The 21,156-nt window shown below is 44.7% G+C and overlaps 2 protein-coding genes across 6 annotated transcripts in view; both read left to right on the top strand.

The window, feature by feature from the left end:
- The first annotated feature begins 170 nt into the window (after nucleotides 1-170).
- phb (prohibitin) lies at nucleotides 171-3,412 on the top strand. The gene is made up of 7 exons (XM_048247022.1): nucleotides 171-274; nucleotides 783-885; nucleotides 1,127-1,288; nucleotides 1,402-1,544; nucleotides 2,382-2,498; nucleotides 2,692-2,787; nucleotides 2,950-3,412. Exons 2-7 carry the CDS (start codon nucleotides 801-803, stop codon nucleotides 3,160-3,162), a joined length of 816 nt encoding a protein of 271 aa, XP_048102979.1. The 5' UTR covers nucleotides 171-274; nucleotides 783-800; the 3' UTR covers nucleotides 3,163-3,412.
- Nucleotides 3,413-5,984: 2,572 nt separating this feature from the next.
- Nucleotides 5,985-21,156, top strand: part of znf652 (zinc finger protein 652) — a 15,727-nt gene continuing 555 nt past the window's right edge. Inside the window, exons 1-7 of one of the 5 annotated variants that reach the window (XM_048246755.1) lie at nucleotides 5,985-6,167; nucleotides 6,347-6,405; nucleotides 13,033-14,671; nucleotides 15,319-15,466; nucleotides 15,615-15,730; nucleotides 17,196-17,340; nucleotides 20,979-21,156. The exon at nucleotides 20,979-21,156 is cut by the window's right edge and continues 555 nt beyond it. In XM_048246755.1, coding sequence (XP_048102712.1) covers nucleotides 13,604-14,671; nucleotides 15,319-15,466; nucleotides 15,615-15,730; nucleotides 17,196-17,340; nucleotides 20,979-21,156 — 1,655 coding nt within the window. In that variant the 5' untranslated portion in view covers nucleotides 5,985-6,167; nucleotides 6,347-6,405; nucleotides 13,033-13,603. The other 4 variants (XM_048246760.1, XM_048246757.1, XM_048246758.1 and 1 more) reach the window with 4 other exon arrangements.

Here is a 21,156-nt window from a genome sequence, read left to right as displayed (position 1 = left end):
ATTCATGCTAAACGATTTTTATCATTTATAGATCAGCAAAAGCCACCTGAATGCATGCACAAAAAAAAAACGTAATCTACCGACATATCTTGGGCAGTCTGGACCGACCAATGTCATTTCACAATACATGCTAGACATACCTATGACAGAAGTCATCTGACCAATAAGAGGAACTCTTATTAGGAGTCAAGCGCATGCTCAGTAGGCTCAACATTTCATGTGTGTCTTACATCGCGAGTCCGGTGGAGGTCACAGTGAATTGGTAAAGCATTGGGTAAGTGCAGAAATAACAGAGCATGTGTTTGAAATATATGTAAAACATCCTCACTAAAGTATATCTATCACGTAGCATAAACCCATAACTCTTCAATTTAATAAAGTAGTTGCGTTATTGAACGTTGCTGGAAGACTGAGTGAAGAACGTCAAGTTCTAAGCTGTCTTCCATGCTAGTTTACATCAGCTAGCACGCATCCAGTGTAACGTTATCAAATGAGCTTTGTCACTGTATTTACTATCCGAGGAAATTTTTAGTTTAACGTTACTGACGCTGAGGCGGTTTTGCAGGTGAGAGGTTAACTAAGCTTCTTTTACGCCACATGGTGTCTGTCTGGGTACTGGGTAGTCAAGATCAGAGAATCTTGTGTTCATTAACGTTATCGTCTGAGCTCCCAAGGATGTCTTACAGAAGGGGCAGAATTTGTCAATGTTGACGGTTTGACGTGTTTTATAAAAGAAGACATCTACCTCGCTCTAACTGAAATTATTTCTCTTTATTTTTAAGGACTGATCCTTTCCCATCATGGCTAAATTGTTTGAGTCAATTGGAAAATTGGGGCTGGCCCTGGCTGTTGGTGGAGGTGTGGTGAACTCTGCCCTTTTTAATGGTAAGTTTTTGAGACCGCTTGCCGCATTTTGGATGGACCTTTGCTTGAAGTAGGATGTCAACCGTTGACTGGAACTTTTTGGTGTTTTTCAGACATATAGTGTGTAGCAAACTAAATATTCTTTCCTTGAGTTGAATAGTAATACACATAGAATTCATACTGTGTTTACTAATGCGAGTTAACACTCAGTGGAGTAAAAGCCTACATGTTGATGATCCATCATCCTGTATGTGTGTCATAGTGGACGCAGGGCACAGGGCAGTGATCTTTGACCGGTTTCGGGGGGTGCAGGATGCCGTAGTTGGGGAGGGGACACACTTCCTGATCCCCTGGGTCCAGAAACCAATAGTCTTCGACTGCAGGTCTCGTCCCCGTAACGTGCCAGTCATTACTGGAAGTAAAGGTATGTGTTGCTGTGTACACCTTCTCCATCTCTGTGGTTAAGGACCCTTCTCACGGGCCCGGTCATTTGTGTGCATGTGTGTGTATTTCTCAATATTTGTGGCCCACTTGCAGATTTGCAGAATGTGAACATCACCCTAAGGATTCTGTTCCGGCCCGTTGCTAACCAGCTACCACGCATCTTCACCAGCATTGGCGAGGACTACGATGAGCGAGTGCTTCCCTCAATCACCACCGAAGTGCTAAAAGCAGTCGTGGTGAGTGACGGACTATTGGTTCTGTCCTGATGTGAAGTACAGTAAGGATAGAGTGGAAATGAATGACCTTAGTCTTGACATTGTGTAAACAATTATGTGCTACATTCAACTACTCCTGCAGATTATCTTTAGTCCTTATTCAAGACTCACTTTTATTTCTTTAATCTAATGAGAATATACAAGGTCGGAGAACATGATCAACGATTAAAGATGTGCTCACCGCTTTGAAGCTTTTCCAGTTGTCGCCATGACCAATGTTTCTCTTATTCTGAAATATGTCTGGAGCTGATGTGTGTATTAGTTAATTAAGGTTCATGAACTTTGCCCTTGGCCAGTTTGATTACAATAACTAAAATGTAATAATGAGTGAGACTACAAATGTATGTTTGCACAAAGATGTGTTCTTCATGCAAAAAGTGAACCTCTTAATCCTCACATAAGAATGAGGATATTAGCCATTGACGCCCTCAAGGTCTTGTATGGTATAGATATTTGCATTAAATAAAAATGTTGTAGGCCTAAAATGTCAAGCAACACAACACAGAATACCCACTCATCAAACAACTCGCATCATCTTAACTTTCCTACAGTCTACATGTGTAACTGTGACACATTAAATCACTATATTTCTTGATACAATAAACATTGTGATGTATTTAACCCTCTCAAGATGGTTCTTGATATGCTGTTATGTTGTGCTTTCAGAATCACTCGTTTGTAGTAATTGCTATAGGCAATGTGACCTGTTTTTTTGTAATGCTTTAGCAGAGATGATTACATTTTGACTATGTGTTGTACTGCCTATATCATATGCCTATATCATATATGTGTATGTAGGCCCGGTTTGATGCAGGAGAGTTGATCACACAGAGAGAGTTGGTGTCCAGGCAAGTCAGTGAAGACCTGACTGAGCGTTGCTCCACATTTGGCCTTATTCTGGATGATGTGTCCCTGGTAAGGATTCCTCCTCCTAAGTTCTCTCAAGACTTTAGACTTCTCTCAACACCTCCTAGTCTTTGACTCCCTGTGTTGCTTTCTCCACCTGTCGCTCTTTTCTCTTAGTTCTGTATGTATATCTATGGGGTTTCGTTTGAGTTAGTTGTGTTCGTTGGTTAGTCTCATGTTGGCACGCCCTCTGTCTCTGCAGACACACTTGACCTTTGGTAAGGAGTTTACGGAGGCTGTGGAGATGAAGCAGGTGGCACAGCAGGAAGCAGAGAGGGCCCGGTTTGTTGTGGAGAAGGTAAGTGTTTACACCGGTTGAATATTGTAAATTTAACTGAAATGTTATCTGTCTCTACAAGAATACTCCCCTAAAACCTGCAGGCTTCAGAAGGTAAATAAAATCTCTCTCTCTCTCTCTCTCTCTCTCTCTCTCTCTCTCTCTCTCTCTCTCTCTCTCCAGGCGGAGCAGCAGAAACAGGCAGCCATCATCTCTGCGGCAGGAGACTCCCAGGCTGCCCTGCTGATCGCCAACTCACTGGCCACGGCCGGCGACGGCTTGGTGGAGCTGCGTAAGCTGGAGGCGGCAGAGGACATCGCCTTCCAGCTCAGCCGCTCCCGCAACGTCACCTACCTGCCCTCCAACCAGGGCACACTATTGCAGCTGCCCCAGTGAGGGCAGTAACACCCCCACACACACACACATATATATATATATATATATATATATACATACACACACACAGTAACGGCCATAACTCCAGACTGACTCACGCATAGACTGTGTTGAGCCACTGAAAGGACTACCAATCTCAAACCCAGAATGCAACTCGATTGTGACCTTTACGTTGTCGCTCTCCCGCTTAGCATTTCTTTGTCTCTTGCTTACTCTCTCTGTAATAAAAGTATGAGGTCTTCAGATCATGGTTGAGGGGCTTAGAATTGAAGGTGTGTTTGTGTGCATGTGAGTGTGTGACATTAACTCTTGTGGTAAAGCTTTATCTCAATTTAGCAAATGTTTCTAAAGGAAAATAAAATTACCGGATAGTGTCACACACACACACATCACTATGCAGTGACATGATCCGTTGTGCATGCACCTCCTCTGAAATGAAGCAGACAGTCCAGCTTAGCCTTTTTTTTTGCTGAGGCACAGGAAACGTGTGAGAAGTAGCAAACTGAGTTGTGTTATGTCTGGGTAGAGGACAACATGTGCTTATTGGAGAGGGGGGGTTACAAATCGAATTAATAAATTATAAATACCACCAATCATTTCAATTCATTACTGGAAAAGATAGCTGTTGTATTGCCTGCTAGCCATTGAAATGAGGTAGATCTCTACAACAAGACCATATGTAATAATATCAAATATGTTGATGTAACATATTGATACTGACATGAGAAGTGTTGGAATTGACTTAATCGTTTTCTCAAGTATGTGGCACTTGCGGGGAATAGCATTTGGATCTCCCTACGTCTTTGAATTTTCTTTGGAACGCTAAAAAAGGTATATAGTACAAAGTACAGTGATGCGTCTTATTTTTGGTTGGAGTGTGAATGAAAAGTATGGGACTGTGTCTGCACTACCAGTATCCTGCCCCTTGAGAGCTTAATGGGTCAAGGTCCTACCATGTCCAGTGCAAAATGTGCCAGACTGTGTTCAGATCAGGTCATTCATGCACACAAACAATATTGATTTGTGTTTGGCTTTGTGTTCTGCTGTGATTGATATGTTTTTGTAAGTTGAAGTTGAAGGTAAATATGTGAAGCTCTGCATTCCGTGCTGAAAACTCCACTTGATTCAATAAAAAATATCATTTCTACTGGAAAGATCAAAGTAGTATGCACTTAACAATAACATGACTTAATGTTTATCCTACAGTTGTAAAGGGCAAAGAAAATATTTCATGTAAAATTCAAGTGTTTATGTAACAAATCTGGAGTTGGTGAGCTCTTACAGTACCTCATGTTGACCACTAGAGGATGGTATTTCCTTTACACTAGATTATTTGTACCATAGGGAAGCCATGACTGATAAGAGTTGTATGACATGAGTCTCCTTACACATTTCAAGTAACAGGTAAATAAATCAATAAGCTTGTGTTCCACGTAATGGCAAACATGAAGCATGTTTGGTACTGAAAGTACCCTAGAGACCTAGTGAATCTTGCAGCACACTTGAATTGAGATTTCATCTGGTGTCAGCCATGCAGGCTATAAAAGAATCAGCTGCTCTCTTTGAGCCAGTTTAACTAGTCTGTCATAATCCTGGACATTAGACAAGTTACACCACTGAATATACTATCTTTACTCATCCAGCCTCTCAAAACACCATGAATAGGTCCTGGTTGCAAAAGTTTTGCCTATAGAGTGCATTGCCCGATTTGCAGATGCCAATTCATGGTATGCAAAAAGATGGAGGTGTTGAGGCATGTTCGTTTTGCTCAATATTCAATAATACATGGCAGGTTAATGTTCAAACCACTTTACATTTCAGTTCCTAACCATGCTGTTAGAGCACTGGCCATTTAGCACAGGGGTTTTCAACTGATTGTGAACCAGGGACCACCACTCTGACTAATTACGTAACGCCAGGACCACCACTGAATAAAAATACTGATTCCCACATTGCAACTACATTACTGAGTCCATGGTTAGGGACCACCAGCAATGTCCTCGCGGACCACAAGTGAGCCACGGACCACCGGTTGAAAAACCCTGATTTAGAACCCTTTCAGTATCCACAGCTTGCAATAAATTAAACCCCCTAACCTGCACCCATCCCTGCTGTACATAAGTCATTAATGAACACATATTGCATTGATAGATAGAGATAGATAGATACTTTATTGATCCCCAAATTGTGCTGCTTGTGAACCAACAGCCATATTGCCCCTTAAGTGCAGGGCAGAATAGCCAGCAGATGCAATGCTCAGGTCAGTGTTAAGAGACTGACACTCTTTCAAAGCCACAGGATACAGTATATGCTTCTATTGAAACATGTACCTGTTAAAACCCCCAGTGAATTTAAATGCAACCATTTTCCATTGTGATTTCTTATCATTTTTTCCAGCACCACAGCTGATGGTGGTATTGGAGATAGATTCCAGCCCCTCACCATAGCCCTTTTGAGTGTTTCCTGTGTAAAACTATATATAGTTCACAGTGCAAGCACTCACCATCTTATCAACTCATTTGTGCTCTGGTTCTCTCACTGGCACTGACCAGTGGTCTATGAGCTAGGCCTATACTAGGGTGCCCCTGCGTCGTGTCTGACCATGGACTATGGACTGTAAACTGAGGTCTAATGATGTGAAAATCAAACATGAGTCAACTGCGAAGCTGATCTTTTCCATGTCCCTCCAATAAGCACCTGAAATATGAATTCTGGAATATGAATAAAGCCACATCTCCCGTTAGAGTACTTTTTAATGCATCTTCATTTAGCACTGTTTCAATCACGGACGGGGACGACTACGTGCGCGCGCCCCGTCTGATCAGGGCTCATGGCAGGAGACGGGTGAAAATCCGCCGCGACGATATGCGCGCCCAGACCTAGCCAGACAGAAACCGCGCGGCAGCCCCATTAGAGCGCCTCTACGGGATGATGGATGGTTAGTGCTCGAGACATAGGCCGGGCGGCCACGTAGCGATGGCTTGCTCCTGACGGTAACGGCAAAGGTGGGGGTCTGTTTGCAAACACACACTTCTCGTTTCAAAACAGCATTGCGAGATTTACCACACTATTTCTAGTATGCCATACTTACTGACAACCGCAAATTTAAGAGTTCAATACACCTGATTCTCAGACCTTATGGGAAGACAGACGTTTTTGAAGATTGTTTTGTTTTGTGTCTCAGCTCTGATTCCCTGCAACTCTTGACAGCACGCGATGAGGAAGAGGGCGCTCGCGAATCGGGTGAGTAGCCAACTGAGCACAAGAGCTCGCTACAAGTTAATTTAAGCTTTTTACCTATATCGTTTATTTACAAAGATGACAATCAGCCACGAACTACAACAAAGAGGAAGAAATTCTACCGTGGGCGTTTTCACAGGTACAGCACTGCTGTGCGTGAGTAATTGTCAACATCCAACTGCGTTTGTATGTTTCAGCGGGCAAATTGCAATGCACAGGGTTTTGTTCAGAAAAGAGATATTTTAAAGCGTTCTTATTTAGTTGCTAACCTTAATCCGGTTGTCAAACAAAGCAGCACATACCCACAGCTCTGAGCTGCAAGTGGATCTTGCGTGCGACACCGTGTCAATGCAAACAATTTAAAAATCACAGCAGGTTTCAAATCAATCTGGGCGGTTTTTGGGTTAAAAAAGTGAAAGTCGTTTGCGATTAGGATTCGCTAGCGAGCTGTGTGTCACGAAGGTAACGTTAGCTAGCTAGCTAATTACCTCCAAACACTAGCATTCTTTGTGGTTGAACATATCATGGCTAGCTACCTAGCTAGTGAGATTACGTAAGATTGAGCAAGCAGCTACACAAACCCCTCAGAACAAACAACCTTTGTAATTTAGTGCGGTGTCTTGCCGTCTGGTTGATGCATCTGCAGACGCATCTGTGACTGTGGTAATCGGTCGTCCGCTAGCTCGCTAACTAGCTAGCTCGCTAGTATAACTTGGCTAACCGAATGGCCTGCTTTCCTGTCGTCTTGACCAACCAATGTTTCGTTCGATTTAACCCTTTCTTTGCGCAGATTTTAAAAAGTTGACGATTGCCACGCAGTACTGTGTGTTTGTCCAAATGCTGGTGCCCTAAACAATTATTATGCCTGCTAATGTTTTAGTATCATTCGGTATTTCACATTGTAAATGTGCATAGTGTTGGACTTGCAGGACCACTTTCAGATTCATAAAGTAGGCCCTTATTGAGACGGCGGCTTGGTGAACGTTAGCGGAGTTAGCTTACGTGCTAGCTTCTTCTGGAGAGGGGCAGGAATTTGCAGGCGACGGGTGAACTTCCAGGCCTAGAATCCCATGCCAATCTTCCCCCCTCAAAAAAAACAAAGATGTCGCGCACAGTCTGATGGTTTCTGATTAAATTAATGGAAAACAAACGAAGCTGTCAACTTTGAGGTTCCCCAAATATTTCCAGGTACATCAAAACGTAGTTTACGTGAACGTCGTAGAATGACCGTACTTCTCTCTTTGATGAGAACTCGGATGGTGTTGAGGTATTTTCATAGATGGCAAGTGTTTAGCAGTTTATTATGATTTCTCAGCATAGCATGGCATTGTGTGTGTGTGTGTGTGTGTGTGTGTGTGTGTGTGTGTGTGTGTGTGTGTGTGTTATGATACGTTTATGGGTATTTATGGCCAGTGATGACAAAACATTGTGTTACATTACATTTGTCACAATGTTACTACTTGAATTGAGAAGTTGCATACATTCAGCATTGATAGCCACTGTCACCATGCAGTTTAACTCACTTCAGTCTAGTGAGCAATGAAGGGCATCACTGAATCATTTCAAGCCTATTCCTGAATCCAGTTAATCACTTGCCTGTTGTCCATATGCAGCCATCTGTAATGAAAACAACTTGCTTAATGATGGTAGGTGTAAACCAGAGATTTGGATTGAAACTTGTTCTGCTAGTTATCTTTCCCGGAGACCTCTTGGTCGATGACCTTCTAGGTCAGGGGTTTTCAACTGATTGTGGACCAGGGACCACCATTCTGACTAATTACGTAACGCCAGGACCACCACTGTATAAAAATGCTGATTCCAATGTCCTCACGGACCGCAAGTGAGCCGCGGACCACCGGTTGAAAACCCCTGTTCTAGGTAATATAATTCCATAGCAGAGAAGAGTAGACAGAAACAGCATTTGTGGGGAACAGCAGAAAGCTCTGCAGAGTGGAAGGGACCACCTGGGGGATTGTACCCTGTAAAAACCCTTTGCAAAGAATGCATTTAAACAGGGAGGAGTGGATTAGGCAGGTAGCAGCCAGCATACCTCCCGTTCTATCTCTCCACTACTAACCTCCTCCCGCTATCAAGTTATCCCTTCTCTCGGTTTGGTTTGCATGTAAATACCTGTATTGGTACTGCTCCCTTGCTTAAGGTCTTGCTAGTTATGTAGGTCTCTGTAATGCCTTATCTCTCTGTCTCATTCTTGACAACTTTGTCTTTGAGTGATTCCCTTCATGCTTTTATTTCTCTCTTCCTGTCTGTGTTTTGCATCCATCTCTTCTTCTTCTTCCCTCCACCTCTAAAGCCTCTGAAAGCTCATTAAAGTTCACAGAGGGAGCTTGAGAGAGTGGAACAGGTGGATAAAAGTGAGCAGGAATTCTCTCTCTCTCTCTCTCTCTTTCTCTCTCTCTCTCTCTTTCTCTCTCTTTCTCTTTCTCTCTCTCTCTCTCTCTCTCTCTCTCTCTCTCTCTCTCTCTCTCTCTCTCTCTCTCTCTCTCTTTTCTCTCTCTCTTTCTCTTTCTCTCTCTCTCTCTCTCTCTCTCTCTCTGGAAAGAAACTCCAACCTGCCTCTAGCTTTACAAATCTCAATGCCCCCCCAATTCTGTCTGCTTGGGTCTCTTCACCTTGCTCCTCCATGTTATTTTCTCTTTTGAATAAAATCCCAAACTGCATTGTTTCCAGTCCCATTCACACTCTTTCTCTAACCTCTGCTGTTCCCTGTGCTGCCCCCTCCTCGTACCCTAATGTTGCCTCCTGCCTCTGATGAAAGAGGGATTGTAGGGTGGACATGCTGTCCCTTCTGACCTTGCCTGATGTTTCTAAATTAGAGAGCTCGGGTCTGCACTTATAGTTATAGCAGGTCAAGCAGAGGGTCTGGAAACCATCCGAATTCAGAGAAATAAGAGGAGCGAGAGGGAGGGTTAGGGGTATGTCAGACTAAATGCTGAATGGACCAACAGAGACGAGGGAAGAAAAGTCAACACAGTGTTTCCTCTATGTTGATTTGGTAGTGGCGGCCCCCCACGGTTTAATTTTCTTCCCCCCACGGTATCAGAAATGGGGCAGACGTACAATAGTCGCAGTTGCCTTTCAAAATTCATTGTGCAGACCTGTTGTAGATTCTTCAAATATACAGCTCAATCACAACTGAAAATAATGCCTCATTGTGTGTGAATAGAGGTGAATACATATAATTGTTTGTGTTGCAGCGAAGTGTCAGTTGTCAGTCAGTTCCGTGGGACGGGGACGGGGGGGGTGGCTGGGGGACAGGCCTGCCCCCACTGCTTAAAAAAATCCTAGAGGAAACACTGCAACAGAAAGAGTGAGTAAGGGAGATAATGTGCTACAGTTGTGAAAGTCAAACGACTGGAGGAGGATTCTCTTTTCACAGCCACACAAACGTGCAGTCACAGTCTGACAATAGGCAGCATTGGATACAGAGTGGAGTGGAGTCGTAGCCACAAACTCTTTAAAGCAGTCGCATGGGCTTTCTGCTCTGAGAACAGGAAAGTGGGTGGCTGGCATACAAAGTCAACCCACCTGATCGAACACTTGAAGTGTTTGAAGGTAAACAGGTGCTATATTAAGCCAGATCTCCTCAGTGCTTACTGAGCTGAGCAAGTATGGTTTGATTGCGTTTAAATTTGGTTTTGTTGAAAGAACGGTGCAGATGCTTGTTGGAAAAAGTTGCACTCTCCACGACACAGTATGTCTGTTGGCAGTATAATTCATATTCCATTCAAATTAACAGTCAAGCTACTTCCAGTTTGATTGTGAGTATGGCCATAACCTGCTACCAAAACGGTTGTGATGCCAGTTCATTTTTTGTTCAAGATGGCTGCCACCATTGCATTACAGTTATGCAATGTACTTAAGTAAATGTGTTAGGCTGTCAGAGACCACACAAGCAGGAATTTAAGCTGTTAATATTTTTTATCTTGAATGTTTTTGTAAATATATGGATATTTGCATGCATTTGTCATAATGCTAAGGTGGAAGAAGGAACTCAACTGATGTGCACACATGCACAGTTAGCGGCCTCATAGCTGTAGTTTTAGTGGAGGGGGAGGGGGTTCTGATGTGCTGTGATCGATTACATGTGCAGCTAGTTAAGCTTATTTCATATTCCATCTGGGGTCAACAAGTTTATTTATCAGCCTAAATGATTCAAGATTTGTAGGCGTGGTTTAGAAGTCACAATGACTATGAACCATATGATTCCATTTCCTCTGCCTACTCTGACTAAGATCGCCTGTAGCACAAAGACAAAGAGGAATAGGATTCTGTGTGAATCTCCCAAAACAGGGCAAGGTTGTTGTTTCTCAAGAGCAGAGGGCAATGTTCTATGTATTTGGAACCATACTCCCGCAGTGATGCATATGGACCAAAGGGGCAGCAATGCTGTTGTATTGTGGCAGTCCCACTTCTTCAGCTCTGACCTTGTTAAGATCTCAATAAGTCTCTTTTCTCCCTCCATTATGTAGGCCCTCTAGGTAAGTTTACGAGAATGGTACATCCTCAAACCTCTATACAAACGGGTTATTCAGGAAGATTTGGGCAGGCACAAAGTCTAGGTACAGGGTTGTATTTGACATAAAAGTTATTGGAATAAGCCTCACATTGTGAACTGGAAATGTAGCAAGAAATCTGAAAATGGTTCCATATTTCCTGTCATATTTGAGGAAAAAGGCATTCTCTTGGATCACAAAGCAACAGAAAAAAAAAGCAAGCAGGAAAAGCTTGCTTTGTTCCCTAACCAACCAGATTAAAACCTTGGCTTTTTGCCACAGAGGACTTTTTGCATCTTGAGGTCACTTCAGTGGGAGTGCTCTCACAGGTGCAACATCTGGAAAGCAAGCACCTTTCCATCAGCTAGATGTGTGCCTCAAGAGAAGAACTCTGGGCTTACTGAACATCTGATCTCACGGATGTCAGGGCAGCATTTGGTGGCGCCCTACAATAAAGGGCTGAGCGCTCAGATAGCGTAGTAGAAGGTACTTTTGCTCTGCCACCACCAGCATTAACTACTCCACAATCTACGCCTCGTCTACACGTGCACAAACGGTAAATGGTGCTGTCTGCCCATTGGCCCCCTTTCCCACATGCGCGCAGACACAAGTTTGTGGTTTGTTTTAACACATCTAGCTCCCCTCAGTTCTCAGAAAGCAGCAGCAGCATGCACCGGATGAAAGGTGGAGTGGCTGTGGCTTTGTGTGAGTGTGTGTAGTTCTGTGAGAATGTAAAAGTGGAGGATGTTGATATGGGACACCATTTGTTATTCAGTCATATTCACTTCATTTTAAAAGTAATCAAGATTCATTTGTACAGCTTGTCATTCATCATGCACTCAGTTGATAAAGTATTTCTTAACTGTCATGGCTTTTTCCGTCTCCTTGATCATGCGTGAATTTTGTGATACAAGCCTGCAATGTTTACCAGATCTTTTTCAAATTTGTCTAGTACACTAATGTCACCAATGACACGTTTTATACCATTTAAAGATGCAGTCCAATTGGCTTTCGTTAATCGCTGTATATTATTTTAGCTCAAAAGCCAATCAACTTGCGCTCCTTCCTTCTTTGTCCCTAAACTGATTGGCTGGCATCGTTTATGACTTGGTTCTAGGCGCTGCATTTGTTTCCTATTTGCAGAGCTAGTGTTGTGTACGAACAGAACACCAGAGTTGTCTTGAGTGCAAACACTAAACAGACAGCTAGAAGACCACAAGAAGCAATTTGCTGAATCTGCCAAAAAGTGTGTGGCTCTGCACCTATCACAGGGGCTATAGCTTCAGCCTTTTGTTTCTTGGAATTAGTGTTGCACTGACAGTTAACTCTTAAAGGTGTAGGTTTTTGAACATTCTAAGTTCCGCAACAATTGAAGGTTCTAACATTCTATGTTGAATTCAATGAACCCAGATATTCTTTAGAACGTTCATTTCTCAACATTCCCTGACGGTACTCCTTTATTAAGGGAGGAAGAGGGAGGGGTGCCCTCTTTGGATTTGTGTTGGTGCTGTTTATTTCGGGGGCCTGCAAGTGACAGCGCTGCTGATTCTCCACATGTGTCCCTAGAGGTCACACAAAGGTCACAGGTAAGGGCAGTGTCCATGGATATGTTCACGGATCATGGTGTACGTTTACAATACGTGTGGAAGTGAATCAGTAATTGCTCGGGAGACATCCTGAGATTTGCTGATAGCGATGTAGATGGCCTGCGGTGGATGAGCCGTGGCTAGCGATGTTGCGATGGGAACCTAAACTGGATGGGAGAAGATATTGAGCGATGTTGTCGAGATGTGAAACATCGAGGGCTGCTTTGCGTGTGTGGGAGGTGTGTGCCTTTTGCTAAGTGCTGCATGTGGTTTTCCTCTGTTCTCACACACACACACACACACACACACACACACACACACACACACACACACACACACACACACACACATTTCTGAGACGTAGGGCCCGTTGCGGTGAGGCGTGCATGGTAGTAAGATTTAGTGTTAGATCTCAGCACCTTAACCAGACTGTAGTTTCGTGTCACACACTGTAGTGCACTGTTATCACAACTGTTTTCACAACTCCCTCTCAGTCTCCTTGTTTCTCTGTCTTTGTTCATCCCTCTCAGTAAAGCAACCCTCAGCGGCTGGATGCTGAACCAGAACAGGCAGGTCCAGGCGACATCGCCCGCAGACGAAGGAAAGGCTGAGCGAGATTCATAAAGTAGGACTTGATAGCATCCGAAGCAGCAGACAAGCAGGACAGTACAAAGAGGAGATAAAGCGCAAATCAAGCAAGTCTAGCAGTCTCTGCAGACTGTCACTGAATATATTCACTGTGTGTTTTACACCTGTAGCCTTCTTGGAGAGTGTGGTGCTTTTTTTGTAAAAAAAAAAAGAAGTCCTCTGTCATTGTCTCGCACCTGTTCCTTCCTCTCTCGTCTCGGCGGAGTGCTCCACCACGCTCACTCGGAAACCAGAGGTCATGGGCGTCCCTTGGGGGTCGGGCTGAGAACATTTTTGGGGACGCCTCGGCTCTGACCGTTCTTGTTTCTTCTGTGTGCTGCTCCATCAAGGGGAGGGGTGGGGGATAGACCTGGTGCCCCCCTGCCCCTCCTGAACCATTCTTATTCTGACTGGACGAGGGCCTCCATCCTCGCCTGCGCTGGCCCAGCCGTCCCCAGCGGCTTCGCCACCCTGATGAAGTCCTGCCAGGCGGCGAAGGAAGCGGCGCCTGGAGACGCAATGTCCCAAGAGGAGGCGTCCAGGACACACGGCTCCCAGCCCTACTACCACCCCACCGCTGCCGACGGCAACCTAGCAGGCAAGCTGTACAAGCGCGAGGGCGGGGGCAAGCCCTACTCCGTGCTGGTGGACAACAAAATGGCCGCCAAGCCGCCAGGCGGGGAGCCGGTGGCCGCCGCCAACATGGGCACCAACCCCTCCCAGCAGTTCTTCAGGGAGGGGGGCAAGGAGGCAGCACCAGGTGGGCAAAGCCAGAACGGGGGCTCGTCAGAGGAGGAGGATGAGGAGGAGGAAGAGGAAGGCGAGGAGGAGGAGGAGGAGCAATTTAAACGGGAGCAGATCATCGTGGAGGTGAACCTGAACAACCAGACACTCAACGTGTCCAAAGGGGACAAGAGTGGTGGCTCTGGCACTGCCAACACCACAGAGGAGGGCAAGATGGGAAGTGAGGAAGAGGAGGAGGATGAAGAGGAGGAGGAGGAGGAGGCTGAAGAGGAGGAGGAAGAGGAGAGTCCAGAAGAAGAAGAAGATGAGGAGGAGGAAGAAGATGATGAGGAAGACGAAGAGGAGAACATGAACCGGACAAGGAGGGCGAAGCGAGCGAGGAGAGGCATGACCCCGGTGCAGCCACGCCGGAAGAGCCAACGCGTCTCGGCCGCTGCTGCCGCCACTGTCAGCCCCACCGCAACCACAGGCATGACCACCAGGGGGCGCCGGAAGAATACTGAGGCACCTCCGCGGAAGCGTAGGCCCGCCCGCGAGTCCAAGGGCTCGGCCGCCGGCTCCGCCGTGAGCACGACGGCCGGCTCGCGGGGGGGTGAGGTCAAGGCGGAGGCAGGCGAGGAGCGGGAGACGCTGGCGTGCGAGAAGTGCCCGCGAGTGTTCAACACGCGCTGGTACCTGGAGAAGCACATGAACGTCACGCACCGCCGCATGCAGATCTGCGACAAGTGCGGCAAGAAGTTTGTACTGGAGAGTGAGCTGGCTCTTCACCAGCAGACCGACTGTGAGAAGAACATCCAGGTGAGTGTGTGTGTGTGTGTGTGTGTTTGTGTGTTTGTATGTGAGATTGCACCCTTAGAGTTGCTGTGGGGCCAAAGTGGAGGACTACTTGCATTAAACATTTCAACTGTAAATCAAAGCAGTAGAATGAATCAGGGGGCCCCTGTTATTCCCATAGTGGCCACCAGAGGGTAGCAGAGGTTTACTTTGCACAGAGTCTTCATTCACAGCTCTGGCTGTTCAGCTGCAGCTACAATTTGAGCACTACTACTTTATCAACACGATCCTGTTAGTAGTATTCTCGGTCTCCCTTTCTCCCAATGCTGCAGCAGCAGCTGGATAAGTTAACCCAACATCAGTCACTATGAGATCCTAGTTAGTAATAGATTTGTGAGTGATCAATCAGACTTTGGTCACTTGCTCCTGTGATTTTTGGATGTAGTTCATTGGTATGTTATGTAAAACAGTGTGTGGGTCCAGACAGAAAGCTTAGCTTAAGTACACATGTTTACCTAAGTCGTATGGGATGCTTTCACTAAGTTTATTTATTGACTCTTTGAAGGAAATAAAATGCTGTCACTATTAGTGTTCTTGTTCCCTCCTCTTCCACTATAGAAATTCATGTCCTAACGTGTGTGTGTGTGTGTGTGTGTGTTTGTGTTTTACAGTGTGTGTCATGTAATAAATCATTTAAGAAGCTATGGTCCCTTCACGAACACATAAAGATTGTCCATGGCTACGCTGAGAAAAAGTTTGCATGTGAAATCTGTGAAAAGAAGTTCTACACCATGGCTCATGTGCGCAAACACATGGTCGGTACGTATGCACACACACACACTAAAATCAAACACACTCACTTTGGGATTCTAGTCAAGGCAGGAAATCTCATTTTTCCTGGAAGGTTTATCTAATGGGTACAAACACACCCTTTTCTCTGGTGACTTTCCCTTCTCCCCACCCGTAGCGCACACTAAGGATATGCCGTTTACATGTGAAACGTGTGGGAAGTCCTTCAAGCGGAGCATGTCCCTAAAGGTGCACTCACTGCAGCACTCAGGAGAAAAACCCTTCCGCTGTGAGGTAAACAACTACACCCAATGTCTCCCCAACATACACGCACACACACAGGCACGCACACACACACACACAATGTCTCCCCAACATACACACACTCACTCACTCACTCTCTTACACACCACACTCAGACTCTTACACACCACACTCACACTTAAATAATCAAACAAGAAATATTCGACCCTTGTATGTGTACTGTTGTAATAAATGTGTTCATTGTTGGCTCTTTTTATATTGCAGTCTGGGTTGGAACATTGTATATTTGTGTTCTTTTTATATAAGCTGTTTGTTGAAGTCAAACCCCACAGGATTTACTCATTGGTTAGATTCGTACAGGATGTATGGAGGTGTCTAAAGGCATTGGTGGATATAACCAATTCTTGGACACTCCACTCCATTGAATTTGTCTAAAATGTGCTAAGGCTTACCAAAAACAAACATATTTATTAATTCCTGTCCAAAGAGGTTATTTATTTAGGCTATGTGACATGAATTTGGTCTGCCGTAAACAGTTTGAGTCGCCAGGAAATGTTTAGTTGACAGTACAGGCAGTGCAGGTGTTTGGATTCACCCAGAAGAGGAGAGCTAAGCAGCAGACACCAAGGTTACTACATGCTGAAACACCAGAATATGCCTACATGGAAATGTACAAACAAATAAAAAAACAAAACTGCCCAGTTTGTTGGATGCGTAAGCAGAGCCATGGATAGTTTAGGCCTTTCCAAACCATCATCATGGCTTACCAGATGTTATGTTGACACAGGGGAAAAAATGGCAGAAATGTGCTCGACTCGCCGTACACTGAAATAGTCCTGAACGAGCCATAGAACGTGAGAGAACTTATGGAGTTGAATGTGGATGTGTTGTGGATTCTCAAGCTGGTGCTGGTGGATGTTGAAAGGCAGCTGAAATAGCAGCACACTGTAGTGTAGTGGCATTGCACTCTGGTACTTCTCTGATAGAGCTCTTTGGACATCCTGCCAAACAGAAAGCTAGTTCAGCATGCTGATGCACATCCTCCATACGCACCACAGGTCACAGTTGTCATGGAGACAAGGGAACCTGGTGGGTGTGGTTGAACAAGGGTGGTCTGGGTGGGGAGCCGTTTACTCTAACGGATGTGTGTGTGTGTTTGCTTGGTTAGGGTTGCATGCGTGGGGCTGCATTGCCTATAAATAGTGCTGTAATGACAGTGCTATGCGCAGTAATAGAAGGCTGCTTTATTACAGACTGCCATGGCTCAGTCTCCAGTCCTGTCTACCGTTCCTCAGCTCTGATCTCAGTGACTGCTCTGCAGAGCTCTCATTTCTCCTCTCATCCATATGTGTGTCTGTACATACCGGTACATGTTCATGGGAAATTGAAAGTAAACTTTTAAGTGCAGTTTTTCTGTGTGTGTGTGTGAGAGTGAGAGAGTATGGGTGTGAGATTGCAGTGTGTATGTGTTAATTCTTCATTATCGCCTGTGCAGAACTGTGACGAGCGCTTCCAGTACAAGTACCAGCTGCGCTCCCACATGAGCATACACATCGGACACAAGCAGTTCATGTGCCAGTGGTGCGGCAAGGACTTCAACATGAAGCAGTACTTCGACGAGCACATGAAGACTCACACAGGTGACAGACACACACACACAGACACACCTGTGTGCATGCAGGCTTACTGCATGTGAACACTCAACACACAGGGAAAGCAGCCACAAATAAATCACGCTCACACACACAAACACACACCTTATAATGAACACCAATACACTGAAAATCATCCACAAATAAACTGTGCACGCACGCACACATCAAACACACACACAACAAACACACCCACACACACACACACACACAGATGTTTGGTGTGCCTCTGCTGTGCGTCTCCTTTTCTTTCATGTCCTCCTCTCCCTCGTTCCCTCCCTCTCGTGGCCAGATTTAGAATGTTGCGGTGGCGGACACGCCCGTGAGGCCAGGCAGTGGCCTGCAGTAGCCCCAGCAGGCGCGTGCTCACACGCACACACACACACATTTCCCACAGATTGCAAAGAAGGCAATAGGATGGCAAGACCAGTTGGGAAAAGCTAGGATCCCTCTTACTTAAATGAAGTGAAATCTGCATCTATATTGTCAGAAGTAAAAAGTGTTCTTCTAGCACAGGGCTCGGCAACCCGCGGCTCCGGAGCCGCATGCGGCTCTTTGATACCTCTGATGCGGCTCAGCTTTTGAAAATAATAATGAGTAGGCCTATTTAATTAAAATGTATTTTATTTTAGTTCGTAGGTCTATCTGAGTAATTTATATAACTTCCCACCTCACTTGACTCCGTAACCGTAGTCTGCACAATATTGTTACATTCCCGGTTCGTTGCCATGTCAATATCAAAGAAAATCACAGATTTCCCTCCATTTCAGTCAACGAGAACACTTGTCTTTAATTGTTATTGTTGATGTGTGCAATTGCTGTAGGCTAGACAAGGGCGTAGGTTTGGTCTCAGCTTTGGTGGGGACACATCCCCAACTCCTGTTGTCACAATACCAACATTAGTGGTTCAATACCAATACTAAGTGAAGAATCTCAATTTCGATACTTTTGCGATTTTTTAAAACTTGATTTGGTTTGTGTGATTTGTGAGATCATTCACATCAGTGGCAATCAGAATTTGATTGACCACACACACAAACACAGACATACATAGAAAGTGATGGTTGTCATCAGTGTTGGGCAAGTTACTTCAAAATCGTATTATGTATTACTCATTACTGTAATTTCAAAGTAATTTGTTACATTATAATATGTATCTGAATTGTAAGGCATTACACTACTATTGTATTACTTTTGAGTTACTTTCACCAAAATATCTAGAAATATGAATTTGGAATTCTAAATGCAGTTTATTATGCTCAATGCAGCTCATTGCACTTCTAATGGAGGGTGATGTGGTACAACATAATGACTGAGCTAGGCTTAAGGCTACAGTAGAATGCAATAGGTGCAGTGATGGCTCATGATGCAATACAAGGAACAATCATAGCCAGAATTTTGTTAAAAGCAGACCAAAGGTCAAAGTCTGGTCAATTGTGATAGAAATGCTTTAACTTTAGGCTTAGGCCTACTCATTAAAATTAACAGAGAGCCCACTACCTGTATATTGCAACCCAAAACGTAGACATGTCAAGGTTTCTGAAACATGTAATATGTATTTCAAATACAAAATAGTATTTTGTAATTTTTATTTTATTGGGTTGAAGGAAATGGCTCTGTATTTTGTATCAAAATACTTTATTGGTGTGTATTTTTGTATTTTAAAAATACTGCAAAATACTATGTGAAAAACACTAAAAAAAGTAGAAACTACTTGATGAATAATTGGTAATTAGGCAACAATGGTTAATGTTTATCGCAATCAGCTAATGTGAGAACAGCTGTGTTCAACGACATTCACAGCTTTTCAGTGACGGCCTTTGCTTAAGCATCAGCTCTGGTCTGAAGTATAAGTATAAGTATAAATACTCTTTTGATCCCGTGAGGGAAATTTGGTCTCTGCATTTATCCCAATCCATGAATTAGTGAAACACACTCAGCACACAGTGAACACACAGTGAGGTACCCACTAATCACGGCGCAGTAAGCTGCCTGCAACAACAGCGGCGCTCAGGGAGCAGTGAGGGGTTAGGTGCCTTGCTCAAGGGCACTTCAGCCGTGCCTACTGGACGGGGTTTGAACCGGCAACCCTCTGGTCACAAGTCCGAAGCGGTAACCAGTAGGCCACGGCTGACTACCCTGACGTTTCTTGTATTGTCGTGCTGGCTGTCAGAATGATCAGCAGTACAAATAAGTTCGCTAAAATATTGGTGGGGACAATTTTGTCATCTTAAAATTTTGATTAGGACTAGTCCTTAGCGTCCCACCCTAAATCTACGCCCATGAGGCTAGAACAGGAAAATGTCAAAAAGGAAACGTCAGCGACCACAGCTTGCGAGCGCGAACACAAAAGTTGGAAAGTTTCCATCCGAAGACTGATTCTGAAAACACGAAATGAACTACCCCTTTATATATCGCACACTGCTACGAGTTAGTATTGCTGTTAACCCTATTCCACTTGCATGTGAGAAATCTTTCTCACATATGAAAAATATAAAGACAAACCTGCGCTCACGTTTAAGGGCAATTCCGCGCGAAACTGTCACATCCATAACACCAACACAATGCCATGGCTATTTAGTTGGCGTTATGGATATATGACAGTTTTGCGTGGAGTTGCCCTTAAATGATGACCACCTCAATTCTTGCATGAAACTTCACCTCACTGAATATTAGCCAGCCAGACTCCAAGGCCATCACCAAATCTAATCTCTGGTAGGCCTAATGTTCAATTTCGCCAATGACCTGTCAATGAAAATTGAGTGTTGTGTTGTGAACTATGATGTTACTTTGCATACCAAAGGACACTGGAAAAATAGGGGGTGGTGTTTAGCCTACATGGGAAGCCTAAGGCCTATACTTCTGTCATTCCACTTTACATTTCAAGTTACTTGCACATTACTTTTAAAACTAGTAGAAATGTATTAAAAAAATCCTCTGTTGAATGAAAGTAACTGTAAGTTAAATATCCAAACTTTTTTCTTGTAACCGTCTTTATGTGGCTCTTCTGAGATTAAAAAAAAATACATTTGGTAAAAGTGGCTCTCCAGGCAAAAAAGGTTGCCGACAACCTTTGTGAAACCATAGAATATCACTGTGTAGCTGTACAGGATGTAAAGGATTATTATTTTGACAGAGTGGTGGTGGTGGGGGGGAGGTGTGCGTGTGTGTGGGGGTCATTTGGTTGAAAATAATTAGTCATGAGAAACTGCGCAAGAGAAAATCTACATGAGGGAGGAATAGAGGGACTGCAGAGGGACGTGTCTGAGTGTGTGTGTGTGTGTGTGGACTTGACAGATTTTTGTGTGTGTGAGAGAGAGAAAGAGAGAGAGAGAGAAGCTGGGTGAAAGAAGTCTCGGTTGTATAATTGCATGCTAATTCGGATACCTATTCACACATTTGCTGAACATCATCACATCCGGCGTTTTCTCTCCTCCTCATCACCCTTTCATCTCATCTTCCCTCATTCTGTTCCTTCCTCCCTGCCCTCCTCGTGCCCCATTATCCCTCCCCCACACCCCTCGCTCCTCGCTCCTCTCTATTTCTGTCCTCTTCATCTCTGGGCCCAGCTATCTAACTTTCTTTTTCCATTTTCTCTCTCTCTCTCTCTCGGACGGACTGTGCAGGAGAGAAGCCGTTCATCTGCGAGATCTGCGGCAAGAGCTTCACCAGCCGGCCCAACATGAAGCGGCACCGGCGCACGCACACGGGGGAGAAGCCGTACCCCTGCGAGGTGTGCGGCCAGCGCTTCCGCTTCTCCAACATGCTCAAGGCGCACAAGGAGAAGTGCTTCCGGGTCACCAG

This window comes from Alosa alosa, chromosome 6 (assembly GCF_017589495.1).
Source record: "Alosa alosa isolate M-15738 ecotype Scorff River chromosome 6, AALO_Geno_1.1, whole genome shotgun sequence".
In the NCBI taxonomy this organism is placed as follows: Eukaryota; Metazoa; Chordata; class Actinopteri; order Clupeiformes; family Clupeidae; genus Alosa; species Alosa alosa.
This window is presented reverse-complemented; position numbering and strand designations above follow the sequence as displayed.